A 10903-nucleotide genomic window follows, 5' to 3' on the forward strand; every position below is an offset into this window, starting at 1 on the left:
AGACACAGGCCTTAGAATTGGGCTTCTTCTTTTGGCTTCAAAATGAAGAAACTTGAATACGTTATTTCTTCTTTGTTATAAAAAACGTATGATTCAGTACGAGTCTAGTTGCATTCGGGTTTACGATGGATTACCTTTACAATGGATCCCATCCAACTCAAGATTTCACAAGGTCATCTGATCCATTTGTCTCTTTGAAATGCCATTTTCTTTCATCAGAATGCCCGAATAAGTCCAATAGAATCTCTGGGGAGCTCATTGGTTTCTCTCCGTTTCATTCACCAATTAGGAAAAGAGGATCTCGAGCTCTTTCTTTTTCCGTAACGTTCCTGATCCACAGAGGAGCCTTCGGAGGCAAGCTACTTGAGCTCTTCGCAAAGAGAGAAACCAGCAGTATTTTGTGAACCTCCGTTGGATTCAGACACGGGGCTTCGTCTTCAGACATGAACAGCCAGATCCTGTGCTAGGATTCACATTGTACCACAATTATGGAACAAATGGGCGTAACAAACGCCACAGACGTGTTTATCAATGGCACATGGTGGTGCATGGTGAGCGGATGGACTCAGGGTGACCAAAATGGAACTAAGACCATGGCTGAACTTAACTCCTCCATGGAGTACTTGGTTCCATGTGATTCCCTCGAAGATGCCAATGCCACGTATGTCCACGAGGAGGATGACGACATGAGTGTGTGGTTGGATTCGTTTTGGACCATTCTTTTCTCATCCATGATAACGGCTGCCATTGCTGGTAACTCTATTGTGATATGGATAGTTATCGGTAAGAACTTGATTGATATGAGACACAGGGTTAGAAGGGACTTTATTCGTGAAGATATTAATATACAAATATGCAGACATCTATGAATATCAATGAGAATATTTGAAATTAGGTCATTGAGTTCCCCTCTTTGATTTTAAGGAGGATCAGATTTGGAAGTTTTCCTGGAGGTTAATCCTCTTTGAAGGTTTATGTGACAAGAACTACAAAACCGTTTCGAAGTCGCTAAGAATTGTTGTACATCCAGGCTTAAGAACCTAAGCCGACTGAAAATGGTACTTGGGTTCGTTTTAAGTGCGAGCATTTTTCTTCAACGAATACTGATGCAGATGGATACATTTCCTTGGAAACTTGATATCGCGTAAAGGTTGCCTCGAGCTACAAATCGGACTATCTTCTGGTTCTTCCCCGGTTCTCCATTGCGCTTTGAATTATCCATGGATTTGGACCTCCAGCTCATTACCTTAATTGAGAACAGGCGAGGGGGAGCTAATACAATTAAAATTGCCGGAGGAAACTTGAAACAAGGCCAAACGTATTTTGAGGATCCATTATTGAGCAACGATTTCATGATCGTTAAAGCCAACAAAGCCCTATACAGTATACCCACGATAATGGAAAGGGATAGAGCGGAAAAAATAAGGCTTGCGGTTTCGCTCTCAATTTACTATTGCACTTCTCTGAACATCTTCAAGAACATGTTGAAAAACCGACATAAATGATAGGTATGGATTAAAATGGCAATTGTTGTCTTTGTGAGATGGTAAAGACTTAAAAGCCCTAAGTAGCGGATGGCCTTAATCGACGTAGTTGAATTGCTGGTAGTATTTCATCTGTCCATTGCCATAAAGATCTTATTATAGCATGAGGTCCTTGTAAAGAGGGACTTACTGTCGAGGGTTAAGCCTTTGCAAAAGTGTATGATTTTTAGCAGAACCTGGTTTCAAGTCGTACATTGGATTATTCCTCATTTTTAGCTTAATCAATCAGACCTCCGAGAAACCGAGATTGAATATCTCCTTGTCGTAAAAATTGTATAAAAAAATGAAACATCCCTAGAAACGACCTTTTTAATCCATTCGTATTTTCTTCCATTATACTCTTAAGATTACATAGAGAACCTGATGGAGTTGCAAGGCAATTTGGAACTCGATTAGTTATATGGATCAAACCTTGATTGCTTGTTTTTATACAGAAGGTTAAACATAACCAGAACTAACTTCTTAAAAATGAAACAATTAGAAATCCGCAGAAAAAAATCCGTAAAAAAACAACATAGAATAATAATTATTTGTAAGTCATAAGTGAGGTCCAACTTGTTTATGAATAATACTAAAGAGATAGTCAACATGAAATCTGAAACTTCACAATAGGGGCCCTTATTTTCAACGTCAGACAGTCCAAAACAAATGGGGAAAAGGCACGTTAGATTGTCAAATAAACTACTCGTGACGTGCCATGAACGCCGCTTCTTTTCCGGACATTGTGTAACCTGGGTCACTAATTATATATGACATTTTAATAGAACTATAGAACTAGCCAACAAACGCATTACAATTCAATAAAGAGCAATCAGCTCAATCGGCTCCATATTTGGTAGAGGCTACCACACAACGCGTCCTTTGAAGAGAACGTAAACCATATTTCGGATAGCGTAGGAAGCCCTATGTGTCGGAATTGTTGTAGGTTGTATGATGAAGGTGCAAGATTCAATGCAAATTCGTATTCAGGAGTTTTTATATATCGCCTGGTTTAGATTTCAGTCTGACTTCACATGTTATTCTTCGCCAATATTTGTGATTTGCATTGCCTCCATGGGAGCAGAGACATTTAATGCACTTCAATCCGGTAAGGAGTAAATATCTTTCGTAAGTACGTTGCAAGGCATATAATAGTAATGATTTCAACCTTGCCCAATGAGATAGGTTTTCCAACCCATTTACTAAACGAGTGAAATAATGCTGGCCCTTCTCATTATTTTGAAGAACACCAGAACTAATAAGAGCCCAAAAAGGAGATCGAGGTCTACTCTACGTCGATAAGGTTCAACGATAAATTTGTAGAACATGACTATGAAAATCTGGTTCTTAGATTTGAATGTCCGGTCAAAGCAAACACTTATCTGAAATACTTTGGTGACCTTAGCTTAGATATGATCATCAAATTTGTTACTGTGTTGGATTTGAATTCCAAGTTTAGGTTAGTTGCCCTGGCACTTGGCTTTGTTAGACTGCAATTGTTGTGCGGGTTCCAACATCAAAAGTCAATGTTGGAATACTTCCAATGACTCGTGGCTTATCGTCAATGTGGAGATGTGAGGTAATCAGAAAATGTCTAAAGATAATGAAGTCGAGCCCCTATGCGATGCCGTAGTTGGTCACAATCTTGATAGACAAAAACTCGATACATTCGAACACATTTATTGTTTGTAGTGACTAAATAAGAGCTGATATGTTTTGGGGAAGAAAGAGGCTAAGGAACTTATAAAAATGTTTTCATACACGAAGATATCTTTCGTTGCGAAGAAAACCGGGAGGAAAAAAGTTATCAGCCTTCATTCCGATCTACCAAGTACCCATAATTGAGAGCTGCAATACATGTACGCTCGTACATCATCCGAACGCTGAACGAAAAAATAGGGATCCCGATGTAGAATTAAATGAAAGAAGAGGCGGGAAAACAAGCTTTGGGGTGTAAGTTATATTCGCTGATATATACATCCAGTATCTGACGAATGGACAGTAAGAAAAATTTGATCTATGGCTCTGTCTACAACAATGCACTGGAAGTGCAATACATCTGGTAAACATTTTACCCTCCAAGCATGGAATACGTTTGGCTTGCAATTTTCTTAACTTATTCCTTCCAGGATTCTTTTTCTTTTTGTTAGATTCCTTACCGCTCCTGGGAATGGGATGCCCATTGGATTAAGGTGTAAAATGTTGTAATTGTTATTCGACTCTAGATTCATAAAATATCTGATCCACCAACAAATTAGAGTTTGGATCTAGTTAGCCCTTGAATAGAGAGGGTTGATCTGGAATTTTGGCCAAAACGTGTCCGTGCCTGGCTTATATATTTATTGCTGCATGATCAACGTTCACGAAAATTACAGTAGAGGGAAGTAAGTTGAACAATGAAGGACCCCGAGAAATAAGAAAGAGAAGATGACTTCATTGTTTTAACGAGCCTGAATTTTTGAGGTACTAAAGGTGCTTGGAAAACGTACATTTCAAATTTCAAAGAGTTCGATTGCTTTTCAAAAGATATTGTACAGAACAGAGCCAGCGCAGATTTGTGTGCAGGACATTCAGGATATTTCCGTACCATTATGCACCAACTTTTGGAAAATATCAAACGCTTTTTAACTACATCACTGGAATTTTGATTTACCAGGTTTCAAAGTCGGGCTAGGCTCAATATCTGTGCCCTAAAGTTGTCTACAGTAGATTGTGCTCACTTGTACTGGTTCAACAAGGGAAAATGGGTGCGTATTTTTTTGCAGACCTTCTGACAGCAAATGGGAACGGAATCCCACAGCAGTTCAAAATTAAAAGAACTTCTATATCTTATCTAGCTCCAAATTCATACCATATGTGATCCACCAACAAATTAGAGATGTCGAATCTGGCTTGCTCAGGAAACTTGTGCGGAAAATTTAAAATTTTGACTTAAAAGATGCCACTTGATCAACTCCTACATAATCCTTGCGACTATTTGAGGGAAACAAATTGAGCCACAGAAAAAAGAGAAAAAAGAGAAGAGGACTTCATTACCAGAACGAACCGGGATTTTCGAGGGCTTTAATGTGCTTCGAAAAGCACGTTAAGCCTCCACAATTGATCCTAAAACCTGGGTCGGGACAAATCCCGTGAATGCTTTTGCAAACGTGCAGTATCAAGAGCAAATCATATTGACCTCTTATGGATTGTTTTGGAATTTGTTTCATTCAAATATTTCTACATTCATTTCTGCATTCATTTCAGCTCATAAACGGATGTGGAACGCCACAAATTCTTTCATTGTAAACCTGAGCATCGCCGACTTGCTCAACTCCATCTTCAATACCATTTTTAGTTTCATCTTTATGAAATCTCGGTAAGTGTAAGGAAATCCCTCTTTTCACCCATCAATGATGAGTTTAGGCACGGACTTCTAGAGATGTGGACTGCGAACGGAAGCCAAAACTAAACCGATAATACTATTCCAAATAAGCACTTCATACGACCACAAGATCTTGTTGAATATATGAACTTAATCCAAATTTTAGTACAAACCTATGCTTAGGGAACTCACGAGATATGGCTAAAGTTATGTAGTAAGCAATACATAAAATTCGAATTTTCGGGCGTGCTCTTGGTCAGCTACATAAGCTTTGACAACGTAACTTTGAAGCGATCCACTTTACAAGTATATGATATAAAACTGACCTACCTTTAATTGAAGAGATCTACGTTTCTTATTTCATTACTCTAATTCAAAAGCGCGTCAGAGTGGCTTTGACCAAGAGCAAGCAAATTTGGAGGGAAGCTCGTTTGCAGTCCATATTTCTAGAAGTCCGTGGTTTAGGTTAAGGGAAAAATTAGTTGCGTTAATCCGCTACTTTTTTTACAAAGAGAAACGAAAGTCAATTGTTAGTCGGAATTCGTTAATTTGGCAACATAATAAAGCAAAGAATGCCAATACGGCATTTGACGATGAGAAAGCTGCCTTCATGTTGCAGAAATATGAACATCCGTTTGTTAACATTTTTTTAAGGCCAGTTAACCGCTTCTGAGAATTTATAGTACCAGCAATATCCTGCACTGTAATTCCCCGCTATTAGTGCTGGGATGAGTCCGTCAAAAAGACTCGAGTTTTTACTCATCATGTCAAGCAAAAAGATTCGTGTTGGGAAATTCGAAAAAAAATGATGTTTTTGTTTTGCTCCAAAATCGAGTAAAAGAATCGAGGGCAATCTAGCAGTACCAGCTATACAAGTATGGAAACCCTAGAAAATTTTAAGTAATTATTTATGTTTATACCGATATAGTCGTGAAAGCGGACAAAGCAAAGGATAATCAATCATGAAAAGGGTAAATTCGAGATTGACATTGAACATTTCATGTCTTCGAGCAAGTGACCCAGCCAACGAAAGATTGGAGCGATAAACAAATGCTTTGAAGTCAGCCAGTCATCAGTTTTGATCACATCCATATGCAGTACTAGTCTAGTGCGGTAATCGATTCGCTGACCTGCATCAGACATCAAGATTGAAAGGCAAATGTGGCCGTAGCTTCAGATGCTTCAAAGTAGGATTGAGGAGGTGCACAGAGGTCAGGAGGAATCCTTGAGCTCTCATTATGTTGGAACGAGAATGGATGGTCTCTTTCTGCCTCTTGACTCGCCCATCAAACAATGAAGGTAAGATGGTTGTTTCCTTAGGGGCATTAGTTGGTTGAGCTCCTCCTTGGTCAACCAATAAGCTGAAATGAATGGCCAAACACCCTCCTCTTTCCTTGTCCGAGGTGCATATGTAAATATTCATTAGTGTCTAATTTAAAGATAGGAGATCACAACGCTCTTTTCAAAAAGGTTTGACTATGATCAGGGTTGATTTCAGAATCGTAGACCAACGCTCAGTGTAATATAGTAAAAAGGATTGCCAAAGGAGAGCAATACAAAACGGCAGATATAAATACAATGCACAAGTTTTGATGTAAAGTACATATAAAGATTAGAAACACAACAATGTTCTGGCAGAGTACAAGGGAAGTTTCAAAACGTTGTGCAAGAGAACCGACATCATTAGGCCAATAAATTGGACTTCGTTAAGAGAAGATCCCTTAACGACCAAATTGATTGCGTTTTAGTCAAATTTGGCGAATACGTAGTTGGCGGATATTAGTCATTGATCCATAAAACCATTTTGGAAGTGACGCACGCAATCTACAAAGTTTCCTCAAAAACACGACGAGGTATTTTTTGGCCTCGCCTGGAGCACGGACTTTTAGAAATATATTTGATAATTATGTGAAGACTTAAAAACATTGATCTACATTCATTTTGTGACTATTCAGAAAGCTTACGCTCACTGAAAATCATGCTTGCAGATGTGTTAACACTCGCCAGACTTTCGTACTATTTTGTCAATGGTTATTTTCCTAGCACAAACAATTTTACCTTCTATTGATTAAAACCGTTTGATTATATAAATTTTTTTGTGCTTCTTAGAAGTAGTACCAATAAAATTAAAAAATTAAAATGATTAAAAAGCGCAGAGAACAAGTTTTTTTTTCAATCACTATTCACAATCATATAAATCAATTCAGTGTTTCTTAGAACGTCTAAAATGCCCTCAGGCTGCAAGCTGCAAAACCCCGTCAAAATGTTGAGCTTGCATCAACTCAAGCACGATTAATGAGCTTAATATACAAATATTAAAATCTGTCACCTGACCCCTATAGCTGGAGACTGATTGACTCCTTCTTGTTCAAGCCCTACTTTTCTGTTGCAGGAATTGGGTTTTCGGCAAGGAGTTCTGCACGTTGAACCATTTTTTTGCTTATAGTACGGTCTCTGCTTCGTCTTTTACCTTGAGCGCTATCTCTTTAGATCGGTAAGGATCAGCATACTTCCAATCTGGCAGCCAGTATAACCTAACTATAGACTTGCGATGCAAACCATTTTTCCAGACATATTTCCATTTTACGTCCAAACAAACCTCACATAGCCTCCAAAACAGCCGCGGGCCTCATATTGGCTGTGTGGGCCTTGAGTGTCTTAGTGGCCTTACCGCCCACTTTTTACACTGCTCATCATTCGAGGTAGGCCTCTTTGGCAAGTTGTATTGTTTGCGTAACATGTATAGTGCATAAATAAAGGGTGCTGAGTGTGTGACTTACAAGTGCGTTTTGCTTTTCAGTGGAAACGCGACGGGAGATATCATCAACTATTGTTTACTTATTTGGCCGGATGGACCTCCTACCATTTCGTATTATGACTACCAGTAAGTACTCTTTAACTTTCCAACCCACCCTGTATTTTTGAGATTCGTCAACTTTGTATGAAAAGCTTCCACTTTTTCATTAACACGGTTCAAAATTAATCCAATTCTTATGCTCGTTTCGGTCTGTTTTTGACGAGGAAAGAACGTCACGTTGCAAAAAACATGGGTCTTCAGTAATTTTCAATGTCATGCAGGAGATTGTTGTTTTTCCTTGGTTTTCCCCATAGGCCCACTTTCTCTCTTGATTTGGTACTCTGTAACCAAACAACTACACTGTATCTTATACCAAGCTACCAAACACGATTCAAGTGGGCATCCAAGTCGAAGTGGACAGTTTTGAGTGCGCCTCATTTGAAGTCTAATTAGCAATTACTTCATTTTTTACCACGAGTGCAAAACAATACCGATGGTTGAAATAGTAGCTCCATAGGCAAAGTAGGCAACAGACAATTTATCTAATCAGAATTCCAGAAATCAATAAAGAATATTATTCTTTTGTAACAAACGTGGTTGAAATGAAGTTTGAATTATTACAAACAATCAAGTCTCTTGTAGTAGAATGGAATTGGCACATCATAAAAACATAGTTTCAAGCTTGATTACGCTTATTCCTGTTTTATTGCCATCTATCAAAGCATTAGAATGAATAATGCTAATACCATGAAGATATCAATTTCTCAACTCTTACCCTTCTTGTACCACATTTAGAACATACAAAGAAGAAACTCGCCAGGCTTGCATTTTTTCTACCTCTTTTAGGAGGAACCTATATGTAGTGTACCTAATAAAAGTGAAAAGGCCCCCGTGAACCGTTCCCTTGGCTGCCAAGTTTCGCTGTGGTTCCCTAGACCAATCCCTTTGTTTGGCTTTCAACGAAACTTTTTCCCACCATTGCTTTCTGAACCCAAGATCAAAGTGCAAAACCAATCTAACACTTTAGAAACATGATGAGCGGTATCCAGAAGGGATAATGAAATCTGCAAATGGGTCCTCCACAATTCTGAATTGGCACTCGGAAGGCCTTTGCAATAACTAACCACTAAACAAATGTTCCATATTTGATTACAGATACAACATTTTCTTCTCCATCGTGACGTATCTCATCCCAGTGACTCAAATGCTCATCTCGTACTCCCACATGAGCTTTGTGTTGTGGAAGAAATCCATACCGTTTTCCGGTTCGACACCCACCAATGCCCAACACGAGACCCAAGTGACGACAAGAGATATTCAGCTCGCTCGAAGCCAAGAAAAGGCCATAAATAACAAACGAAAAGTGAGTTGCTTGCATTGTGCGAAAGAGATACTCATTGAGCAGGTTCTGTTTGTTTCCAGTTAGTTAAGATGTTCTTCACTGTGGTGGTTCTCTTTGGACTGTGTTGGTTTCCATACCACTTCTATTTCTTATACACCTTCCACGATAAAAGTATCATTTCAAGGCCGAACATTCAGCATGTGTACCTGACGTTTTATTGGCTGGCCATGGCCAATTCCATGATCAATCCCATCATCTACTATCTCATGAATGCCAGGTGAGTTCAAAGAAATAGTTATTGTTACTCTTTTGACATGTTTGGTTGGTCAAAACGAGACAAATCGGCTGAAACCAATATTTATGACTCAAAAGATACTTTCCCAGGAAAAAATATGAGGGCAATCAGTTTCCGTATGGTGACCTCACGATTGACTAATGAGAAATGGTATGGATTATCTTGTGTCAACGTTGTCTTCGTTTGCACTCGCAAGTTCTGCAAACAACGTTGTAGACGTCAAAACATCCTCGAACATCTGTTGGTCCAATAAAAGGGAATTGTTCCATCAAGCATTGATTTTGCCCAACAACTACAATTGGGTTCTTGAGTCTTGTATGGGTTCCTTAGCACAAACGCTCTCCCCTTGGAAGACAAATTTTTTGAACCGGGCTTGAAAGCAATATTATGCAGCAAGAAAGGGCAAGAGAGTATTTGACCGTTTTCAATTTTTTTAGGTTTTGATAGGCCTACGGAATCTAAATCCAACTCATTGGGATTTGGGAAAAAATTCTGTTGTGTAACATCAGGTAACCCCGACATCTCTGAACTGAGACTTGCTCCTTCCATTTTCGTTGAGTATTTCCACCAGCTTGATGAAAATTACAATTTGAGCCCCATTTTAGCAGTATAAACGTTCTGTTCTTGTCCGCTTCAAGTGCCTGGTTTGTGCATGGCTCAGGCGCTTTCGTCAGTTCACCCTTTGGTAGTACTGTTTTGGGTGGGTCAAGAAATGTGGACAGGCAGTAGAGGTAATGCTGACATTTCGTGTGTAAATCTCGTTGACAGTGTTATCAAATTTTGAATAGAAAACCCATACGGAACCCTTTGCCATGCAAACGGTCTCTTCTGGCACATTACATTAAACCCGTTTGAGCAAGTTGTCCGAGCACTGATTTTTGCTACGCTTATTTATTGTTGAGGATTTGGTCGCACTTTCAAATGAGTGGGCCAAACGACACATTTCTCGACCCACCCAAAACACTGTTACCAAAGGGTGAACTGACGAAAGATCCTGAGCCATCCACAAACCAGTTATTTGAAGCGTGCAAGAACAGAACGTTTATGTGGTTGTAATGGGGCTCAGATGGTAATTTTCATCAAGATGGTGGAAACACTCAATGAAAATGGAATGAGCAAATCTCAGTTTAGGCCGACATCCAGAGGTGTTGGGGTTACCTCGACTTCGTATAACCACATGATCCTTTTTCAGCTATAGTCGGAACACACAGTTTCCAATTTCCAAATATGTCAAATGCAATGAGAAGCCCGTTCGTCTGTCAATTGTTATCAAATTTTGCACCAGAACTAATCAGAATTTTTTATCGAGTCATACAACAAACTTTAGCACATTCTTCGAAGCACTTTTTTGTTGGATGGACAGACTAATGGTTGAGAAATTCAACTTTGGAACACTTTTACCAATAAAAATTGCTGATTTTTTTTTTTTTTTTGCGGACTTCCTTACCGCTACCAGGATTGGAATCCCAGCAGTTCAAGACGAGAAGATTATTCATTTTACTTGATTTTTATATATATATATTATTTGATCGACCAACGAATTAGAATTGGCTGATCTGGCTAATCCTTGAATATAAGGTTG

The 10903-nt window shown here is 39.0% G+C and overlaps 1 protein-coding gene across 1 annotated transcript in view; it reads left to right on the plus strand.

Annotated features, from left to right (window-relative positions):
* Positions 1 to 411: 411 nt before the first annotated feature.
* Positions 412 to 10903, plus strand: part of LOC131884695 (tachykinin-like peptides receptor 86C) — a gene marked incomplete at its 3' end in the record, with an annotated part of 12371 nt that continues 1879 nt past the window's right edge. Inside the window, 7 exon segments of the mRNA XM_059232541.1 lie at positions 412 to 783; positions 4770 to 4881; positions 7280 to 7381; positions 7458 to 7589; positions 7688 to 7771; positions 8840 to 9047; positions 9107 to 9303. Of these exon segments, the coding sequence (XP_059088524.1) occupies positions 489 to 783; positions 4770 to 4881; positions 7280 to 7381; positions 7458 to 7589; positions 7688 to 7771; positions 8840 to 9047; positions 9107 to 9303 (1130 nt within the window).

Source organism: Tigriopus californicus, chromosome 8 (genome assembly GCF_007210705.1).
Source record: "Tigriopus californicus strain San Diego chromosome 8, Tcal_SD_v2.1, whole genome shotgun sequence".
Taxonomy (NCBI): domain Eukaryota; kingdom Metazoa; phylum Arthropoda; class Copepoda; order Harpacticoida; family Harpacticidae; genus Tigriopus; species Tigriopus californicus.